At 37.7% G+C, this 23,488-nt stretch overlaps 2 protein-coding genes across 2 annotated transcripts; one reads left to right on the forward strand and one right to left on the reverse strand.

The window, feature by feature from the left end:
* The first annotated feature begins 15,642 nt into the window (after positions 1–15,642).
* LOC136175795 (olfactory receptor 52E1-like) lies at positions 15,643–16,587 on the forward strand. Its single transcript, XM_065946011.1, has one exon. It carries the CDS (start codon positions 15,643–15,645, stop codon positions 16,585–16,587), a length of 945 nt encoding a protein of 314 aa, XP_065802083.1.
* A 4,408-nt stretch (positions 16,588–20,995) lies between these two features.
* Positions 20,996–21,985, reverse strand: LOC136175796 (olfactory receptor 52D1-like). The gene has a single exon (XM_065946012.1). The coding sequence runs from the start codon at positions 21,983–21,985 to the stop codon at positions 20,996–20,998; it is 990 nt and encodes a 329-aa protein (XP_065802084.1).
* Between the last annotated feature and the right edge of the window lie 1,503 nt (positions 21,986–23,488).

Genomic DNA, 23,488 nt, shown 5'->3' on the forward strand with positions numbered 1-23,488 from the left:
GGGCAATGCATATGTCTTCACAACTGTAGACTCACACAGTCTATAGGACACCAGATAGTTTTCTGTAGCTCTGAAGACCTAAAGACAGTATAAGAATACTTCATTAGCTACCTTCTCTCATTATCACAGTCATCACCAACAGACAACCCTCATTTTGACCATTTTAAATTCTGCAATCTCTAAATACAGTTATGGACATGAATTCCACTTGATTGAATGGCAACACAAGGCTTAACACACACAATGGATAATAACATTTCAAAAAGCATGTAGATTAATCAAAATTTATAACAAAATATTAAAAATTACTTTAAAAATTAAAATTGATTCATTCATTAGTATTTAGTCATGAATATTATAAAATAAGGTAGGGATAATAGTGAAAACAACAACATCAACTTCCAATTATTGAGGTGCTCCTACTATTTGCAAGACTTTTTGCAAAAATTACTCCTAATATTTGAAAAAACACCTTTTAAGAAGAGCACATTTTACATATAAATTGTCTAAAAATCAGTGTGTTTAAAAGATTTATCAGAAGTTTAAAATGTTTCCAAAGGAATATCTGGGAGATTAAGCTTGAGACAAAAGTAGTGAGTGAAAATGGAAGAAAAATAGAAATAAAAGCTATGCCTTATCTTTGTTCTATGGTACACAAACACATAATACTCCACACATATTATACAAATACATAATCATTTTTAAAACTCACAACATCTACCTGAATAAAATATGTTAGTATTTCTCATTTACAGCTGAGTGACTTACGATTTTAGGAGTTTAAACTAGCTGTCAAAATGCCAATCAAAAATGAGAGAGAAAATTAGGAACATTGTTAAATCAGGCACATGACAATTCAATAATTTTCAAGGTTCCCTGTATCTTTATTTACATTTTCATGTAGTTTGCTTATAACATTTGATAGGAGATTTCCAAAGCATCTATGCATTCATGTGTTTAATTATTTTGTAGTGAAAAGTCTCTCTTCTGATTATTTGAAGATTCCATGGCAGCAATACTAATTACGACCACATTTTCAGTAAGTAAGTCAGGATATCATCTAGGTGCTGATATAAAGAAGGGAAAAAAAGAGTGTAATAAACATGATGTGGAGGAAGCAGTTGAGTATGAATGGTAAACCTGAAGAGAAGCAAAGTTAGGAGGAGGCACTCTGTGGCAGTTGTGACAGAAATAAAGTCTATTTCCCTAGGGTTATGTCATTGCAACAGAACTGTAAATGCTTTCAAAGGATATGGCAATGAATGACAGGAGGAGTGAAAGTAGAACTCATTTATGGAGGCAAGTTGTTCTGTGAATCCCATGGGTGAATACAAGCAAAAAATAAAAAACATTTTCCTTTCTTTCCCAGTATACAAATATGCAACAGTTTAAAAGCTAATGAAAGTTTACTTTGAGTACTAAAGGGTAGATTTGATTGCTAAAGGGTAAAAATAAGCTACTTCTTTGGCTTTTCTAAGAAGGAAGGAACAATACTATATTATTCGATTGATAATAATTTAAGTGAAAATTATATCTCTCTGGACATATATAATCATAACCTATGGTGGTGCAGAAGGTAAATATCAGGGAAATAGCCAGAAAGTGGTATGATTAAACCAAGTGGAAGACAAATATAGACAAGGAACACACACACACACACATTAGAGTAGAAACAAGGAATATACAGAAAGGAGTAAGATCTGACTTCTCAGCTATATAAACTTTAATGTTCCTGTGGACATTGAATAGTTTTGCTTCAGTCAGTCAGTTCAGTTGCTCAATTGTGTACAACTCTTTGCGACCCCATGGACTGTAGCACGCCAGGCCTCCCTGTCTTTCACCAACTCCCAGAGTTTACTCAAACTCATGTCCATTGAGTCGGTGATGCCGTCCAACCATCTCATCCTCTGTCATCCCCTTCTCCTCCTGCCTTCAATCTTTCTCAGAATCAGGGTCTTTTCAAATGAGTCAGTTCCTCAGATATATAAACTTTAATGCTCTTATGGACATTCAAAAGTTTTGCTTAGCTGATTGTTGAAGAGCAAATTTTGTAAAACCCCAAGAACAATGTGTAACATCTATGGGCATGTGAAAGTGGGAGGGGATAGTAAAGGTAGTCTTTACCTGTTGACAAGCCTTCAGAAATTACAACAGTTTAGATGGGACAACAGTTTACAGTGAGCTGGATGTGTTGAAGGAAGGGTTGTTAGTGATCTTGGTTCTTGTCACTGAAATTGAGGACACCTACAATCTTGTGTTTAAACCATCTTAAACTTTCATTCCTGCCCAGAGGTATTCTATCCATTCGATGTTACCATGAGAACACCCTGATATTTTCTCCTTGACTCCCTTGTATTTAAATTGGTAAAAATATCAGTGTTATGTCCAAGTCTCTAATGGACAAAAGCACATAATCAATAATGGAAAATTCCATCAAACAAATTTTAAAAAACACCCTTCAAGACATAATTGAGATATATACTTAGGATAATGGTGAATGACCTCATACAGACTTAATATCCTTTTGTTCTGTGTTCTTAAACAGTATAGGCTAATAGTATATATAATGAAATATTGTACATATGAACAATCCACAACTTCATGTCCTAACATGTATGCATATTACCAAATGATGATGAGAGAAAGAAATTGGCTATTTATATAAAAGTTTAAAATAGTAAAAACTATTCTAGAGTCTAAGAAGTCAGGATAATTGTTACTTTGTGGAATACTGGTAGTCAGCATGAGTGGGACTCCCAGGGTGTCAATAGTGTCTGTTTATTTACTTATATACTGGTTATACAAATGTTATCACTTTGTAAAATATTGAGCCATGCTTTTATGATGTGTTCCTTGTTTATGGATATGAAAGTTCAATAAATTACTTTCAAAATATGAATTCTTTAATGCTGAAAGAATATATGTCACTTATTTTTGTATCCTTGACATCACTTAGTACAGCCTATTGCATAAAGTAAGAAATCAATATTAAAATGATTAATGGTCATAAAGATATCCTAGGCTAGATATAATTTACTCTCTAATCATGTTAATAGTTTCATGCATGTATGTATTATTCATTAAATACACATTATTGAATGCGTTCTGTGTTGGAAACTTTTCTGAAACATTTCAAATTTGAGGTTTGTGCAATCATGAATAAAATGTTATGCAGTTGACCCTTGAACAATTTGAGGGCTGTGGCACCAACTATCCTTGCAATAAAAAATAACATGTAACTTTATTGCTACCTTTCCATTTCTGCAATTTCACGTTCTCTGATTTAACTAATCTTGGATCATGTAGTACTATAGTATTTATCATTAAAAAAAAAACCCTTACAATTAGACTCACAAAATCCAAAGATCAACTGTATATAATCCAATGCAGTACTGAAAAACAAGGATATTCAAAGGAAATAAATTTCTAAAAATTAATAAAGCTATTCCACAAATAGGAAAACAAGTTCTACATCAATATGTGAATTCAATAATGTAATCTACTCTTAAAGGGCTTCCCTGGTAACTCAGATGGTAAAGAATCTGCCTGCAAATCAGGAGACCCAGGTTTGACCCCTGGACCAGGAAGAGCTCTGGAGAAGGGAATGGCAATCAGTACAGTATTCTTGCATGGAGAATTCCAAGGACACACCATGGGGTGTTAAAATAAAATGGAATAGAGTTTCTCAAAATTATAAGACATCCTTAGTCATACATACATAGTACCTCTCAGTAGCAAGATCAAATGCTTCCCTGTAATTGTCATCATTGTGTGAGGCAATTCTATAAATGTATTTTTGTAAGCTCTAGAAAGATAAGTCCTTTGATACTGAACATTTTATATTTTATTTCTATTTTCAATTGCATATTTTCCTTTAAAGACATCTGTTCTTCTGATTAGTAAATACTGGTGATTCTTAACCATCAGCTTTCACTCCTGCTCTTTCTCATTTAATATTTTCTAAATAATCTTATCCACATCCATTGCTTTAAAAACTTTCTTTATAATAAAGGTTACTAAATAAATGTCACTAATCCTCAGGACTGTGACAAATTCAGATTCATATAACCAAATTCCTGAGTAACTACCTTCACATTTTCATATGCAAAAATATTACAAATAAAATATTTCTAAAATTGAATCCCCAATCCTGCTTCTACAGAACTCCAACTCTAACTTCATCTTAATTGTGGTGTTTTCAGTCTCAGTAAATGGTATTACTATTCAGTGATTTGGCCAATCCAGAAATATGAGCATTGCTCTTTTCCCTTCTTCACCTATGGAAAAAAGATCAACACTTGATTCTATTTCTAAAAATGTCATTAAATATAATACCCTTGTCTCCATCCTAACTGGGATGGTTTAAACCATTGATAATTTTTATAGTACAGTCCTTTCTAGTGCATAAGAGCATGAGCTCTACTTTCAGACTAATTGTGTTAAAAACCAGCTTCATGATGTATTCACTCTAGAGTTGAGAGAAAGTAAAAATTATTTCTTATTAGCTGTGTGGGTCTGCACAAGAACTTTAACATCTCTGTACCTCAGTTTCTTGAAGTAGAAAATAGAAATAAGAAGTGTAAATAAACCCTTAAAATTAATCTCTATTTAGAACATATAATTCTTTCAAAACACTTTGAACTGTATTCCAAAGATACTTGCTATCCACCTGTCTTTAGATATCAGGCAGACATTTTTTTTTTTTTTTTTTTTTCTGAAATGTATGTTGAATAGATTTAGGCTGAAATTCAAATAGATGCCTAGGATTACATGGTCCTTCCTAAATGTGATAATATTCTTTCCCTAAACTCCATCTTTTGTCTCCTTTCCTCAAAACTTATCCCATATCTCTTTTTCTTTCTTTTCCATTCTTCTTTCCTTTCACCCATCACTGCGTCCTATAGATGTAGTCTGAGTTGGGGGACAGAGAAGACTCACTAACTAAAACTATTACAACATTATTAATCAGCTATACTTCAATATAAAACAAAAAGTTAAAACAAACAAACCTACCAGACTGGACACCAGGATCAAATCCTGTCTGTTTTGTCTCAGTCTGCTCAGTCTTTATGAGGAGATTTTCATGAGAAAATCTCCCAGAGCCAGTTTTGTAAAGGACATAAGGTCTCTAAGGATTCTAGTTTCTAATCTGGCCCTGAGTCATGATTAGAAAGCCATGATTACTAAGAAAAAGAAGACAGAAAAAAGTGAGGTTTCTTGATTACCTTGTGAATCTCCATTAACCTTTCATTATCCTGCTCCATCTTACATCATACAATAATAAATGCAGCTCATTCTCTTACTATCTCAGATCTTCATTTAAGGAGACAGTATGATTTTGTGTTCAAAAACAACGACCCACATCAACACTTCTGTTCTACTATTTATCTATTTATATGTTTACCAATCAAAAGTGATATTGGATCTATTGTTTAACCTCTTCGTTTTATTTTACTTCTTTTTCAATTGTTCTTTATGTTTTACTATAGCAACTCACTTCTCATTCATAATTAATCTCAAACCTAATAATTTACTCAAATTCTTTTTATTGACTTTGCTTGCTTGCTTGCTAAGTCATTTTAGTCGTGTCCGACTCTTTGCGACTCCTTGGACTGAATCCCTCCAGGCTCCTCTGTACATGGAATTCTCCAGGCAAGAATACTGGAGTGGGTTGCCATTCCTTCTGTAGGGGATATTCCTGGCCCAGGGACTGAACCTGCACCTCTTGCATCTCCTGCCTTCGTGGGCAGGTTCTTTATAACTAGCACCACCTGAGACTCTTGATCTTATTGACTTTAACACTGCAATCAAATTTTGAGTTATATTCAATAGGCAGAATTAATAAAATTTTAATGAATTTTTCAAACGTATCAATAATTTTAAGCAAATGTTCATAATGTGTTTAGATGTTTCAACTAAGTTTAATTATTGTATAAAAAATAAAAACTTAATTAGTGCATTTACTAACTTACACAGTCCTCTTGCCTTATTTTTTCCCAGAAATAGCAACTAACCAATATATCACAATAATTGGACCTGCAGAGGCTAGGTAATGCCAATAAACTTTTTGTGGGTATTTGACCAATACCCACAGTACTCAAGATCTTGTTTTAAAAGAGGGTCCAATGTGTGGGGGTTAAAAATTTGCTGTGCTTGGGTTTTTTAAACACTTTTATCTTTGAATTTGGAAATAGTGACAGACTTTATTTTCTAGGGCTCCAAAATCACTGTAGACAGTGACTGCCACCATGAAGTTAATAGAAAAAAAAAAACTCCTTGGAAGAAAAGCTATGACAAACCTAGACAACATATTAAAAAGCAGGACATCGCTTTGCCAATAAAGATCCATCTAGTCAAAGCTGTGGTTTTTCCAGTAGTGATGTACAGATGTGAGAGTTGAACCATAAAGAAGACTGAGAGCCGAAAAATTGATGCCTTAGCACTCTGGTGCTGGAGAAGACTCTTGAGAGTCCCTTGGACAGTAGAGTTCAAACCAGTCAATCCTAAAGGAAATCAATCCTGAAAATTCATTGGAAGGATCGATGCTGAAGCTACATCTCCCATACTTTGGCCACTGGATGCAAAGAGTCGACTCACTGGAAAAGACTCTGATGCTGGGAAAGATTGAGAGCAGGAGGTAAAGGGTTTGATGGAGGATGAGATGGTTGGATGACATCACTGACTCAATGGACATGAGTTTGAGCAAGCTCCCCAGGACATAGTGAAGGACTGGTAGGCCTGAAGTGCTGCAGATCATGGGTCATGGGATCCCAAAAAGTTGGACACTGAATGAGGGACTGAACAACAGCAATCTTTGAATTTATATTCTAGAATTGAAATCTTATGTGAAAATGAGGCAGATGATAGGGTTTGAAATCAGACATATACCTTCATACCTGCTATACCCATTGTATCAGACTCACATACATTCATACCTGCTGTACTCCTCCTATCTTCCAAGAATGATATTTTACCCTACCCTGGCCCAGAGACTGCTGCTGCTCTCTCTTGCCCTTGGCCTGCTTCAAATTCTGAAGTTATCCACACCGGTAACCAGTACTCTACTCCATAAGACAGGGGCCCTGTGTTCCTGTGCAAGTTTTCACTTATCTGACAGTTAGCCTCACACCCCAAAGAAAGAACAACAGAAGATAAAAAAGAACACCATAAATGCTTGAAAGAGAGAGATTGTTATGAAACGAAAATATCTCCTGCCATTACCAATAAATATGAAACGTCACCACCATCAGCAATTTCTGGCCTCCAAATGTGAATGAGGGATCTCCAAACTGTGGTCCAGTGGATTCTGCTGCCACCACCCCAAGATGACTGCGGAGGAGCTGGGGGAATGCAAGAGAAAGCCATCTGCCACTTCAAAATGTGAACAGGGAAACAGGATTGGCTCCAGATAGCTGAGGTGCATATGAAAGGAATAAATTCAGTGAGCCCAGAGGCTTGCATCTTCCCATATAAAGAATGCTAAATACCGATCTTTGATGTTCAGATTGTCTGCTCCTTCTGTTGCAAAGTAGCATAGAGCCTGACTTCCCCTCCTGCCTCCTTGGAGCAGTTTTCTGAGTTACTAGGATGCTGACTCCTAGGCTCAGAGTCCTAAACATTCCCACCAAATAAAAGAACTCTCTACTTTTAGGTCACATGTCTTTTTTTTTTTTTTTTTTTAAGTCAACACTATCAAAGAAAAACAAAGCTCTTTATTTCCCTCCTGCATTTTCAACAAGGACCCTGTCAGGGGAGTGTGCAATTTCCTCAGTTTTGTCTCATGGCAGCAAAAATTTGAAGCGACAGATGGAGCAGTATTATAGCTCAGTTTTATTTAGAAAGCAAAGGAAAACACATTCTCGAGGTGTGAGGGCAGGTTGACCCAAAAGAGAAGAGAAGAGAAGCCCCTCCTCCTCAATTTTGGCTCCTCTTATTAGATGTCTTTCCCTTCTCCCCCTGGGCCTGCCCTATGTAAATTGGGTTAGCCAGGAGGGCTGTTTGTTTTATCTGAGGTCCTCACTTAGGTCCTTGGACCTTCCTTTCTATTTTCGCAGGCTTTTCCCTTCTTTGTCTTTTAGCCACCTCCATTCTGGACTCCTTTTTCCTATTCTAACTTCCTAACAACCCCAGGAACTTCACTTTGCACTGGGCTTCTCAAATTCTGCAGCCAGCAGTGGTTAAGACTGAGGATCATACATAATATCCTGCAAGTTCAGGGCACTGTTATGGACTGAAAGTTTATAGACAGTTGATGTGTTTAAACTCTAACCCCCAATGTGGTAATATTTTCAGATGGGGATTTTGGAAGGTAATTAGGGTTGGAGCAGGTCATGAGGGTGGGGCTCTCATGATGGGATTATTTACCTCATAAGAAGAGCTTCCCTGGTAGCTAATTTGTATGCAATGCAGGAGACCCAGGTTCAATCCCTGGGTTTGAAAGATCTGCTGGAGAAGGGATAGGCTACCCATTCCAGTATTCTTGGGCTTCTCTGGTGGTTCAGCTGGTAAAGAATCTGCCTGCAATGCGGGAGAGCTAGGTTTGATTCCCAGGTTGGGAAGATCCCCTGAAGAAGGGAATGGCTACCTACTCTGGTATTGTGATCTGGACAATTCCATGGACTGCATTGTCCATGGGATCATAAAGAGTCAGAAATGGCTGAGGGACTTTCACTTTCAAGAAGAGGAATGGCCATATGTGGACAGCAAGGAGGCAGATATCTGTAAGCCAGGAAGAGACCTCTCACAGAAAGCTGAATCAGCTTGGCCCTTGATTTTGCCCTTATCTGGTTTAGAAATGCAATTGAGCAAACCGTAGTACAGTTATGATTAGAATCCGAGCCTTTGTTTGTATGGCTTCTACATCTTCCACTGAAGCATTTTAATTCTATGTGCAGAGTCTAGCCTCAACTATTTGCTATGATGACTTTCCATCACAACAAGGAATTAGAGAGATGAACATAATTTATAAATGGTCCCCTTCTTCCTCTCAAACTATTTTTTCTAAACAACATTTTCCAGATTCTTCTGAGGAATACACTTGTTCTCTCCTTCAAACTCCTCTGAGTTTTACCTGAATACACCTGAATGCATACTGTATCCCCACTTTTGTATTTCACAAAATAAACACACTAACAAAAACCTAGAAAAAAGAGGGAAAGATGAGGTAATTATTTGGAAGAAAAAATCTTTTGCTAAGCATAAAGGGAAGTAATGAGGAGAGCTGTGAGAATATTTGCAGCCAGAGCACTACCTCAGTCAGTTGTTGGAACCCAGAAAGCATTAAGGAAAAAGAAGGAAGACAGAGATCTAGCTGTATTTTGACACTTCAGCTCAGAGGGACAGAGTCCTAACTTTATGGTGGCTATCCAATTGTGTTGGCAGATTGAGGTATTACTGCTAAAAGGAATTGAGCCCCAAGGAAGTCAAAGAGAAGAGCAGAAAGTTCCCATACTAGATACTTAGTTCAGAACCTTATAACACTGTGAAACAGGTGGAAATTCCTAAGTGAGAGTTGAAATCTTAGAACTTACAAGTGGGAAAGTGTACAAATGTCTGGTTATAGAACTGGAAAACAAGTGAGTGAATAATATCACCCTTTGAGGATTGTAGATCATCTGGAATTATCTAAATACATGTGAAAAGGATTATACCAGCACAATAAAGCTTATAATCTGATTTTTCTCAGCTCATCCCTATTCTCTGTAATCTGTTATCCTACCCAACATCCTGCTAAAGCTGAAACAGCCTTAGTCAAGTTGATAAATGACCTCGTCACCAAACCAAAGCAAATGCCCCTGCCCTCATCATAACACAACTCTCATCAACATTTGAAACTGTTGACCATTCTTTCATTTGAATCTTGTTGGTGTATATATCCAAAATAAATTAAAACATGATACCGAAAAAGATAGCTGCTTTCCCATGTTTCTTGCAGCAATATTCACAAGAGTTGAGATATGAAGAAAAAGAAAAACCACACAAAACCGTGTTTGCCAACTGAGGATGGATAAAGAAGATGTAGTGTATATACACAATGAAATATTATTCAGGCAAAATAAAGGAGAAAATCCTATAATTTTTGACAACATGGATGCACCGTCAGGACATTAAGTGAGAGATAAGTCAGACAGAGAAAGACAAATACAATATGATATCACTTATATGGGGGAATCTAAAAGAGCTGGATTCATAGAAACAGAAAGCAGAACAGTGGTTATCAGGGACTAAGGATGGGAGAACTGAGGAGATGTTGGTCAAAGTTACAAACCTGTATTTAGATGAATAAATTCTGGGGACCTAATGCACTGTACAGTGACTAGTGTATTATAATAATACAGTATTATGTACTTTAAAATGGGTTTCCCAGGTGGTGTTAGTGGCAAAGAACCCAACTGCCAATACGGGAGACATAAGAGAAGTGGGTTCAATCTCTGGGTTGGGAGGATCCCCTGGAGGAGGGCATGGCAACCCACCCCACAGGTTCTTGTCTGGAGAATCCCCAGGGGCAGAGAAGCCTGGAAGGCTATAGTTCATAGGTTTGCACAGTCAAACACTACTAAAGCAACTTAGAATGCATGCATACTTTAAAATCTCTAACAAATTAGTTTTTAAATGTTCTCGCCACGAAAAAAGAGATCACTGTATGATGTGACAGAGTATTACCAACACTAATGCAATAATCATACTACAGCATGTAAGTGTATTGAATAAAGTTCTACACCTTAAACCAGCACAATGTTTTAGGTCAATTCTATCTCAATAGATATTAATTGAGATTGTGAGGATAGGGCAATTTGTGCATGAATTGTGATATCACAATTTATAATAAGAAGTATTCAGCTTCAGTCCTTGTTTCTGGCACAGAGCACTTAAAACTCTTGGAATTTCCTAAATGATAAGAGCCACAAAAGTGTCTTTTTTATGTTAATGGAATGACTTCTAGGCCCTTACCTAAAATGCAGGTGTGGGTGGGGGAGATGTTTGTTGGCAGAGACGATCCTGAAATTAAGAGGATTGTAATTTTCCATCTTCACCCTCTGGGAGGGCAGACGAGCTAGAGATTGAGTTCAATCCCCAATGGTCAATGATTTAATCAAACATAACCTGTGTAATAAAGCTCCCATAAAAACACAAATGATGGGATTTGGAGAACTTCTGGGTTTGTGAAGATGTGGAAATTTGAGGAGAGTAATATGCCTAAAGAGGGCATTAAATTCCAAGGGTTTTAGGAACTCTGTGCTAGAAATAGGAACTAAAGCAGTGTTCTCTTAAGTAAAATTTTTCTCTGAATTCTGTAAGCTGCTCTAGCAAATTAATTGAACCCAAGGAGGAGGTCATGGCAATCCATCCCAGTATTCTTGCTTGAAAAATTCCATGGACAGAGGAGCTTGGCGGGCCACAGCTTGTGAGGTGGCCAAGAGCTGCACACAACTGGAGTGACTCAGCACACAAGCACACAAGGAGGAGGGCATGGCGATCTCTGATTTACAACCAGTCAGTCAAACGTACAAGTAACAACTTTAACTTGCAACTTGCCACTGAGGTCAAAAGAGTGAGTTTAGAGCTTACAGTCAACCTACAATCTGGTCTGTATGCTGGTCCGTCAGAAGCATGGATGATAACTGGGCTTGTGACTGGTACTTGAAGTAGGGCAAGGGAAAATCCTGTAGGAATGGATCCTGACCTGTGTGACCTGATGCTATCTCCAGGTGCATGCATGTGTGCTCAGTCACTCAGTCGTGTCTGACTCTTTGCAAACTCATAGACTGTAGCCCATGACAGACTTTATTTTCTTGGGTTCCAAAATCGCTGCAGATGGTGACTGCAGCCATGAAATTCAAAGAAGAAAAGCTATGATCAACCTAGACAGCATATTAAAAAGCAGAGACATTACTTTATCAGCAAAGGCCTGTCTAGTCAAAGCTATGGTTTTTCCAGTAGTCATGTATGGATGTGAGGGCTGATCTATAAGAAAGCTGAGGGCTGAAGAATTGAAGCTTTTGAACTGTGGTGTTGGAGAAGACTCTTGAGAGTCCCTTGGACTGCAAGGAGATCAAACCAGTCCATCCTAAAGGAAATCAGTCCTGAATATTCATTGGAAGGACTGATACTAAAGCTGAAATTCCAATACTTCATCCACCTGATGCAAAGAACTGACTCATTGCAGAAGACCCTGATGCTGGGAAAGATTGAAGACAGGAGGAGAAGGGGACAACAGAGGATGAGATGGTTGGATGGCATCATTGACTCGACGGACATGAGTTTGAGCAAGCTCTGGAAGTTGGTGATGGGCAGGGAAGACTGGCGTTCTACAGCCCATGGGGTTGCAAAGAGTCGGACATGACTGAACTGAACTGAAGACTGTAGCTTGCCAGGCTCCTCTGTCCATGAGATTTTTCAGGCAAGAATACTGGAGTGGGTTGCTATTTCCTCCTCCAGGGGACCTTCCTGACCCAGGGACTGAAGCCCCATCTTCTGTGTCTCTTGCATTGGCCAATATCGAATCAAAATGGTAGCTATACAATACTAAGAAGAGAGATCCAAATTTAATGCAGCTATTGCTTTATACATCATGTGGCCTGGATCAGTCCCAGCCATCTCAAGGAGTTAGGATTAAGAGCTTAGAACTAATCCTAAGAACCCTGTTGTGAAAAGTTTTTAAAATAATTTTAGAAGATCAAAAAAAATAATAATAATTTTCCTTTGAAAACAAACAAACAATACTCAATTTGAAAGTCTGGGTCCAGGATGAGGATGTGGGCTACTTAATGTCTGGTGATGTTCTATTTCACTGAAAAAGGAGTTATTTCAGATCTCAGAACTTCATTGTTTTTCTCTCTCCCAACCTTAGAGTGTTCCCAATACAACCAAAGTGTCACTCTGGGGGCTGTGACCACCAAACCATAAAACCTCCCACCTAAGCAAAGGGAGTTCAAAAAGATGCAAACTTCTCTAGGAATCTCTTCAGGTAAGTTAGTTTTTAGAAGCAAAGATCTTTTTCTGTGGTCAGCAGAGAACAAGAAAAAGAATGATATGTGGTAGGATAGGGGGAAGCAAGTAAAGCTTTCTGAGTGAGGGGAGGGGATAAGGGAACTGACTATAAGAATGTGTTGGTAAAATCCTTTATGTACACTTGAGTAGCTACTGCCCTCATTTCTGTAATACAATATTAAACATTCTCTGTGTGCAGCTCATATAGTTTTTGATACTTGTGACATTCCTTCTGTGCACTAGAGCTCTTTGCGAACCTGACTCTTAGTCTATTTACTTATCTACCAAAATTCTCTTTGTGTTTTCATTCTCACCATCAACCCTTTCCAAACCAATATATATGTTGGCGAAATGCCCCCATCCTGAGATTATATTCAACACAGAGGGAGAACTATAATTGAACTTAAACTATTCAGAAATGATTCCTCACCAGTTACATCCTAGTAAAACACAACCAAACAGCTGTCTAGTTTCCTCCAACTAGAACACAGTCCTAATCATTTAAGATGGGACAATCTACAAGTATGTAATGCAAATATCTGTGAAAATGTGTAATGATAAGGGTAATCTGATGTACTTCATTGTAAATATAATGGACTCTATCAAAGTGAACTGAGTATCAGGATTTAAAGTCTGCCCTGATGTAAGAATTACCTGACAAGTAGAGATATGCAGAACAAAGTTCAGTATAGCTCTCTATTTATCACCTTCTCATCAATAGGTTAATCAGTAACTGTAGCTACTTTTTTGAAGAACACATTATGACCCATGTAAACCTTGCAACAACCAGTGATGTCAACATTTTAACCTCATTTCATAGAGAAGGAATTTCAGACTAAAAGAAGAGTAACTACTTAGTTAAATTTACATGGCAATGAGCAATAGCATTTGGCTTCAATTCCTAATATCTATGCCTAAATAATATGCTGTTTCCCAAACACTAAGCTCTAAGTTAGCTGAACTCAAGTCACAGAAACGATATTTGAAGAAAGGATTCTACTTTATTTCTTTCCCAAATCCCCTCAATTTAAATACCATTCCTTAATACAACATTGTTAATCAGCTCTGCTCCAATATAAGATAAAATTTTAAAAATTCAATAAATAAATGAATATGACTCCTTATAACATCATCCTTCTTGATATTATGTATTTTTCCTACATAGTTCTTATTTCTTTCTTCATATTCCTTTTCTTTTTTCTCAATCTTATAATTTGCTTGCTTTTGACTAATTATCTTAATTCACAGTTTTATCTCCTTCCTGTATCTGGGATCAAAGTCTCCTTTGTAGAATTTCTCATGCAATGTGTCCAAGGCTGAAGCAGCAATGTACCCTTTCAACACACACACACACACACTTTCATGCCTAGAAATATTGTTCTAATACAGTTTACCTGTCTAATGCAGTGTCTCCCTGTTTTACATAGGCATATGGCCCTTTTTTATGTATATGTCTATCCATCTCTCTCTCTCTATTGAGAGACAGAGTATGTGAGTGTGAAAGAGAAAGAAACAACTCAAATACAGTGTGCTCAGACTTATTAAGGTGATATATCATAATGACAACTTTGTATAGTAAAATTAATGGTAGATTTGGTTTCAGAGAGTGATGTGTATAAATTAACTCATCTTACTTGACCATTTTTTGATCTTTTATAAACCTGAACATTAACATTTGTGTGTATGTATATATATCAGTGTTTCTGTCTTGACACAAAGACACAAATAGCAGGCTCCATTTGCCTACAGTCAGAAGAGAAATGAAGAGAGAAATATACATTCAATACTAAGCAGACCCAGTTTAAGAAGATCATCCAGAGATGAAGTTTTCTGTGACTTCACTGATAAAACTTCAATGAAAGGTTATTCTTTGATGTTAGAACTAACAAGAAAGGAGAGACCAGAAGATTACCACGACATGAGGAATGGTTTTGGGTCGCTTAAATAGTGAAAGGCCAGCACAGATCCAAAACTGCCTTATGAAGTTCTTGTTAACATTTATAGTTCCTTTTAATAAGGTATTGTGCATGTTCAAGTCAGAAATGTGGTATATTCAGAATAATAATGGTTGTCATCATTTTTTAAAAGATAGCTTTTTTTGAGATATATTCACATACCATACATTTCTCATTATAGTTAAGATGTATTTCTACTTTGTATATAAAATATATAGTCATTAATCAACCAGTTTTCCTATAAAATAATAACAAAAAGCTTTCAGGAAATATTTTGTGTACCCAAGTAGCAAAGGAACAGCTCTATCTTAAAATTATTTTATTAATTTGAATGGCCTATTTTATGACTCTTTCAACCATTAACAATTTAAGTTCCACCAGGAAAGATACCTTGTTTAACTCATCTTTTGCATTCAGTCTTAGCATAGAACTCAGTGCATATATGGCAGATACACAGTCAATGTTTATTGAACTAAAATATAAAATTCAACTGAATGGATTTGATGAAGTACATGAAAATCTTGTGGCCACGTTTTACCATTCAATTCCATAGACTTTCAGGCCTCTATGATGCAACAAAGCCAGCAGTTAGAGTAGAAGTTTCACTGATTTCTTCATTTTCTCTGCAGGATGAGACATGTTCTCTGACTGAGAAGATCTTGGTCTCTAATATATTTCACTACAGAAAGATCCCCAAATGATGGCCTCACTCAATGCCACACTGTTTCATCCTTCCTCCTTCCTTCTTCTGGGGATACCTGGACTGGAACATATGCATATATGGATTGGTTTTCCTTTCTTTGTTGTGTATCTGACAGCTGTACTTGGGAATACTAGCATCCTTTCTGTGATCCAGACTGAAAGTAGTCTCCATCAGCCCATGTTCTTCTTCCTAGCCATTCTGTCATCTGTTGACCTGGGCCTGTCCACATCCACCATCCCCAAGATGCTTGGCATCTTCTGGTTCAAGCTGAGAGAAATCTCCTTTGAGGGCTGCCTTGTCCAGATGTTCTTCATTCACCTATGCACTGGCATGGAGTCAGCTGTGCTCGTGGCCATGGCCTATGATCGCTATGTGGCCATCTGTAACCCTCTTCACTACACACTGATGCTGACAAACAAGGTGGTAACCATCATCGCGTTGGTAATCCTCCTGAGACCTCTGATTTTTGTCATCCCCTTTGTTCTGCTCATTCTAAGGTTACCATTTTGTGGGCACCAAATCATACCTCACACTTACTGTGAGCACATGGGTATTGCCCGCCTATCCTGTGCAAGCATCAGGGTCAATATCATCTATGGCTTATGTGCTATCTCTATCTTGGTGTTTGACATTGTAGCCATTGTCGTCTCCTATGTACAGATCCTCCGTGCTGTATTTCGACTTCCTTCCCATGATGCCCGGCTCAAAGCTCTCAGCACCTGTGGTTCCCATGTGTGTGTCATGTTGGCTTTCTACACCCCTGCATTTTTTTCATTCATGATCCACAGGTTTGGCCGGAATATACCACGCTACACCCACATCCTTCTGGCCAACTTCTATGTAGTCATTCCACCTGCTCTCAACCCTGTAATCTATGGTGTCAGGACTAAACAGATTAGAGAGCATGTGCTGAAAGTATTTTCCAGGAAAAAAACATAACTCCAGTAAAGAATCAAACCTAATGAAAAGGAAATATTTGGAAGCAATAGAGGCCTATCTTAGAGGAGGTCTCTCAGCTTCCTTCACAAACCCAAAATTAGAAAGTTAGAATCATGTCAAATGCATTATAAAAGGTGTTTTATAATTTCCATTGTTTGAAAATAATTCAGTCTCTTCACATGGAAGAAAACCAACATTTTGTTTTGCTTCTACTATGACTGAACAAAACACATTGCATTCCATAGTCACCATCAGCTTGAGACTAAACCATGCTACCCCCACGGCAAAAAAAAAAAAAAAAAACAAAAAAAAACACAAGCAAACAGAAAAGGTCTTTATATCCTGATTTAAGCAAAAATAAATGAGTTATGCTGATAATCGCTAGCTCTAAAATAATAGATGCTGGAGCACTTCCCATATGCCTGGAATCCCTGTTAAAAAGAATGCTGCTCTTGACTTTGCCATGTTAATGTTAGAAGATATGAAATTGACACTGTGTATATGCTATGTGTGAAGGTGAGAATTTTCCATGAGCAAAACTGAGGAAAGTTGACAATCTTTGTAAATATGTAGCTGAAGGATGGTGTTGTCTTCTGATTGTTCTGTTTTAGCCTGTCTTAGGCAGGTGCAGTGTTCCTGGATATTGAAAGTGCAGATTTCTCTGTGATTCTGCCCCTGCCCTGGTACTGCAGGAGACTTCTGATGAACCTGCCTCAGCCTGGGATTATAGAGTCTGTTTCTATTCCTTGACCTCACAGGCAATGGATCTTCATTTGACACTTAGGTGATAGGAACTGGGTGAGCTATAGTCCCCATCCTACAGTGGATGCCATCCCCATCTACCAAGTCTGTTCCATGATGAAAGTCTTATAAGGCCTCTAGTCCTACTTTCCAAGAGTAGCCTTTCCAAGAGTACCCAGCTGAGGTATAGGGAGAAAAACCTGAGTGAGTCTGAATTCTCATTCCTGTCATACATACACAGACAGCCCTCAGCCATTCTATATTCTCAGTAGGTCTACACGTTGTTGTGAGGAATTTGCTTGAAAATTTTAACCAATTCTTTTTATAGGCTTGTATGGCATATGGCATCTTGCCTGGTAAGCATGGAACTGTGTTCCACGTATCTTTGGCTCTGCCTATCTTCTCTGAGGTTTTGTGTTGGTTAGTTGCTCTGTAATTTCAGTCATCTGACATTTTCAAGAAAAGTATGGATTTTGATTATTAAGCAATTTTTAAAAAAAGTTTTTAGAGACACACCTTCTAAGTTTCTAAATTCTAATGAAAAGCTATAACTCCTGGTAGGAATTTTAAATCACGTTATATCATCTAAGTGGAGGGACCTTTATGTGTCCACAGTTTCCTACAACAGTATTTCTCAAAGCTTGGACCATTGAATCGTAAGTACTCAGTATAATCTATCAAACGAAAATAGGACTTTATTTATGAGACCTGTGACAGAAGTTCTGAATCTTAATAGCTTTAGAGTAGTTGTGAGCAATCTGTATTCTTAAGAGACTTCAAGCCTTCTTAATCTTGAGAACTATTATTCTGGATAGTTGAAATTTGATTATTAATAAAAATGGTTCATTGCCAGAGGGGGGGGAAATCAGATAATCTTTAGGAAGTGAGATGCTTGAATGTAGAATTGGCTAACTCAAAACTGGACACTTCCCTTTATCCAATGCACAAGTGCACGTGTGTGCACACACGTAAACACATACACACAACTGACTAGACCTAAACCACACTGAACTTTAATTATCTACCTAATGTTCCTGATGTTCTATTCTTCTGGAATACTTTTCTGACTTTCTAAACTCCATCAGTTCAGTTCAGTTCAGGTGCTCAGTCATGTTCGACTCTTTGAGACCCCATGAATCACAGCATGCCAGGCCTCCCTGTCCATCACCAACTCCCGGAGTTTACCAAACTCATGTCCATCGAGTCAGTGATGCCATCCAGCCATCTCATCCTCTGTCGTCCCCTTGTCCTCCTGTCCCTAATCCCTCCCAGTATCAGGATCATTTCCAATGAGTCAACTCTTCGCATCAGGTGGCCAAAGTATTGGAGTTTCAGCTTCAGCATCAGTCCTTCCAATGAACACCCAGGACTGATCTCCTTTAGGATGGACTATTTGGATCTTCTTGCAGTCCAAGGGACTCTCAAGCATCAATTCTTTGGCACTCAGCTTTCTTCACAGTCCAACTCTCACATCCATACATGACCACTGGAAAAACCATAGCCTTGACTAGATGGACCTTTGTTGGCAAAGTAATGTCTCTGCTTTTTAATATGCTGTCTAGGTTGGTCATAACTTTCCTTCCAAGGAGTAAGCATCTTTTAATTTCATGGCTGCAGTCACCATCTGCAGTGATTTTGGAGCCCAAAAAATAAAGTCTGACACTGCTTCCACTGTTTCCCCATCTATTTCCCGTGAGGTGATGGGACCAGATGCCATGATCTTACTTTTCTGAATGTTGAGCTTTAAGCCAACTTTTCACTCTCCTCTTTCACTTTCATCAAGAGGCTTTTTAGTTCCTCTTCACTTTCTGCCATAAGGGAGGTGTCATCTGCATATCTGAGGTTATCGTTATTTCTCCTAGTAATCTTGATTCCAGCTGTGCTTCTTCCAGCCCAGCGTTTCTCATGATGTACTCTGCATGTAAGTTAAATAAGCAGGGTGACAATATACAGCCTTGACGTTCACCTTTTCCTATTTGGAACCAGTCTATTGTTCCATGTTCAGTTCTAACTGTTGCTTCATGACCTGCATATAGGTTTCTCGAGAGGTGGGTCAGGTGGTCTGGTATTCCCATCTCTTTCAGAATTTTCCACAGTTTATTGTGATCCACACAGTCAAAGGCTTTGGCATAGTCAATATAGCAGACATAGATGTTTTTCTGGAACTCTCTTGCTTTTTTGCCTTGGCTAATTACCTATTTTGTATTAATATTTCTATCATAGCACTTGTCACACTTACATATCAATGTGTAATATAATTAGATATAATGTAGTGGCTAAGAATGTAAATCTATATATGGATTTACTGTGAGATTAGAAGAAAATCATGGTTTTAGAGCTAGAAAGAAATCCAATTTTAGCTCCTCCACTCACTAGCCCATTGAATATGAGTTTGTTGAGCTATTTAACATATGGTTATTTATGATAACTAACTCTAGAAAATATTATGTGTTAAGTCATTATGTATATAAAATACACAATGAAAAGCTTGGAACCTAGCAAATGCTTAATAAATGTTGATTCACTTCACATTTTTAGCTTGAATGGTGAAGTACTTGACTAAAATATTTCCACATTGGTCAACTAATTTCTCTGTGCACAACCAAAGTTGAATTTTAGTTGCATCTGTAGGTTACCTAGGGAACTTAAAAATATGAATGCTTGAACATGATCCCTCATAGTTTTACTTTCCCTAGATTTTCATTTACATATAACCATACAGTATGTATTCTCTTGTGTCTGACTTTTATCAGTTGGCCTAATGCCTATGAGATTTACCCATGTGAACCTGTGTGGTGTGTGCTCAGCTGCATCTGACTCTTTGCAACCCCACAGATCCCCCCACCAGGATACTCTATCCATAGGATTGCCCAGGCAAGAATACTAGATTGGGTTGCCATTTCCTTCTCCAGGGGATCTTCCTGGCTCAGAGACTGAGCATCTCTTGCATCTCCTGCATTGGCAGGCAGACTTTTTACCACTGAGTCACATGGGAAGACCCATGTGAACCCATAACATATCAAGAAAAGCAAAAATTATTTCATGACAAAGAGAAAAGATAACAATTAAGGATAATTTGGTCAATGATGAGCCTATTCAAAGTAATAATAGATTCCAAAAGACTGTAGGAGAATAACTTGAAAAGGGTAATAAAATGTAATAACTGAAGAATAGAATTGCATAGTTAGAGAAGCACCATTCAAGAAGAGAGTGAAATGGAGAAAATTTTGGTGAACAGATAACAGAGAAGGTAGCACCAAGAGACTCTTACTAACAAAGCATTAAAGCATATGCTTGAGAAAGAAGTACCTTTAGTGAAGAAGGAAGAACTGGCACAAAAAATGGAAATTTCTAAATCTAGTAGTAAATTTTATACTACAAGCCAAAGATGTGATTATATATCATGTTGATTTTAAATTTCTCTTATTTTTCACCTCATATGATTCTCCATTTTTGAAACAATATTTTATTATTTTGACAAAGAGTCTTACTTGGTACTATACCTGTCTTAAGGACTATGACAACATAGATATAAAAATGTAATAACTCATCTTTGGATAAGTTACTTCCCACAGAAAAACCTTAGCCCTCAAACAATTAAAAGAAGTTCTTGATGAAGAAACCACACACTCACAGTTTGATAATATAATGTTTGTTCAGATATTACTTATGCATAAAACATATTTATTTCAGAGACTTTGAAAAATTGAAGAAACCTGTCTCGTATCTTCTTGGTCCTTACCCCATAGATGATGGGGTTCACCATGGGAGGGACTAGGAGATAAATATTGGCCACAAATATGTGGACATGGGGTGCCACATGGTGCCCAAACCTGTGAGTAAGAAAAGAGAAGAAGGCTGGAGTATAGGACACTAAGATTACACAGACATGAGAGCCACAAGTACCCAAAGTCTTGAGTCGGGCATCCTTGGATGGGAGATGGAAGACAGTGTAGAGTATGAGGACATAAGAACAAATGATCAACATGAAGTCCACTCCTCCTGTAAGAAATGCAACAATGAGGCTATAGGCTCTGCGGATTCTGGTCTCAGCACAGGCAATCTTGATGAGGGCCATGAACTCACAGTAGGTGTGGGAAATGATATTGGTTCTGCAGTAGGGAAGCCACCGTAGCAAGAACGGATGAGGAAACAGAAGTGCTGTGCCCCGGAATACAATCACTAGACCCATGCCCCCAACTGTAGAATGTGTCAGAATAGATGCATGTCTTAATGGATTACAAATGGCTACATAACGGTCAAAAGCCATTGCCAGAAAGAAGCCAGACTCCATGGTGGAGCAAGAGTGAATCAGGAACACTTGGGTGAGGCAGGCTTCAAAGCGAATCTCTCCATCATGGAACCAGAAGAGGCTGAGAAGTTTGGGCACAGCTGTAGTGCACACAGTAAGGTCAGCCAGAGCTAGCATGCAGAGGAAGAGGTACATTGGCTCATGGAGGCTAGAATCTGTCTTGATAATAAAGAGAAGACAGCAGTTTCCCAGTAGGGCCAAGAGATAGACCACACAAAAGGGGATGGAGATCCAGATATGGGCAGTCTCTAATCCAGGAATGCCAATGAGAATGAAGGTTGATGGATAGATATCAGTCTTATTATATGCTGACATAATCATCAGATGTTTCAGTTTTCCCTTCATGGATTTTTATCTAATGCAAACAAATCATAACATAAATTTTGAAGACTCTGAGAAGTTGTTAGCCAAAATGCAGAGAATTATAGTCTATGGAATAAATGCAACATCTGTAAATATTTGATAGAAATAATTTCATTATCTGACAGTGTGAAATATTATTTCAGAGTGATAATTTTCAATATGGCTGCTCTGTAGATGCTAAATGAGTAAAGATATCTAGGTATCAAAAAACTGGAGTTACATATATGAAAACAAAATATTCCATTGAGAAGAAAACGATCAGTTGAAAGCTGAAGATTATGTAAGAGTTATGGGTTTGGATGGCTTAGTAACAAACATGCAATTGTAAGATACAAAGTAGAGTGAAACAGGAGGGGTGATAGAATATTTTGAATAGAAAGTAGACTTTACTTTAGATTTTAGTTATGATAGTTTGGGCACATGCCAAATTATAGGGGGTAGCTTTGAGATTTAAATATTACAATTCTGGGGGACCACTGTGGAATAAAGAGAAGGGGGTTAATTCAGACCAACATGGGATTCACACAGGATGATGGCAAGAGTGGGCCTGATGACAGTGTGTCAGAAAATGAACAGCTCATTGCATTGCTCATGACCCACACCCGGCCCCAGAATTTGTGTTTACTCTAATAGGTAAAAATTACAACATTATTATAACCTGTATTCTGAGCTTCCTTCACTTTCTTGTTGTTTAGTCATTAAGTTGTGTCCAACTCTTTTGCGACCCCATGGACTGTGGCCACCAGACTCTTCTGTCCATGGGATTTCCCAAGCAAGAAACTAGAGTGGATTGCCATTTCCTTCTCCAGGGGATCTTCCCAACCCAGGGATTGAATTCATGTGTTCCGCATTGGCAGGTGGGTTCTTTACCACTGAGCCACCAGGGAAGCCCTTCCCTTGCCTACCTTTAGGTTTATGTCTACATTCTTGAGCTAAAATGAGTTTTTACAAACTTTCCCTTTTTGATTGATCCTCAAATGAAACTTTGTATCCTTTTATCTATAGTTGTGCTTCCATCAACATTCTCATATTACTCATACACTTTAAGTTTCATTCTTTCTCTTTGTTCTACCTCTTTGCACAATTTAAATATATTTCCCAGTAGAAAATAAGTGGATAAATTACGCAGAGAAAAATTCATATGGAAGTGAATGCAATTTTTCAATTATATAAAACAGATTTTATCCTTACTTGCAATCAGGAAATTTAAAATGAAAATGAATATGATAGAAATCATAGTTTACATTTTTAACCGACATAATATCATGATTGTTGACATCAAGCATTAGAGAGATTTGGGCTAATGAGCAACTGGTATGCATCATTGGTAGAAGACAATTGACCTAACTGTTAGAGAAAAAATTGTATAGTAACCATTCTTATGAAACAAAAGTTTTGGCAGATCAATTTAACTATTTGCCATCCTAGGGAATAATGTTCACATAAAAACATGGAAGGAAGATCCTCTGGAGGAGGGCATGGCAC

This window comes from Muntiacus reevesi, chromosome 9 (assembly GCF_963930625.1).
Source record: "Muntiacus reevesi chromosome 9, mMunRee1.1, whole genome shotgun sequence".
NCBI lineage: Eukaryota > Metazoa > Chordata > Mammalia > Artiodactyla > Cervidae > Muntiacus > Muntiacus reevesi.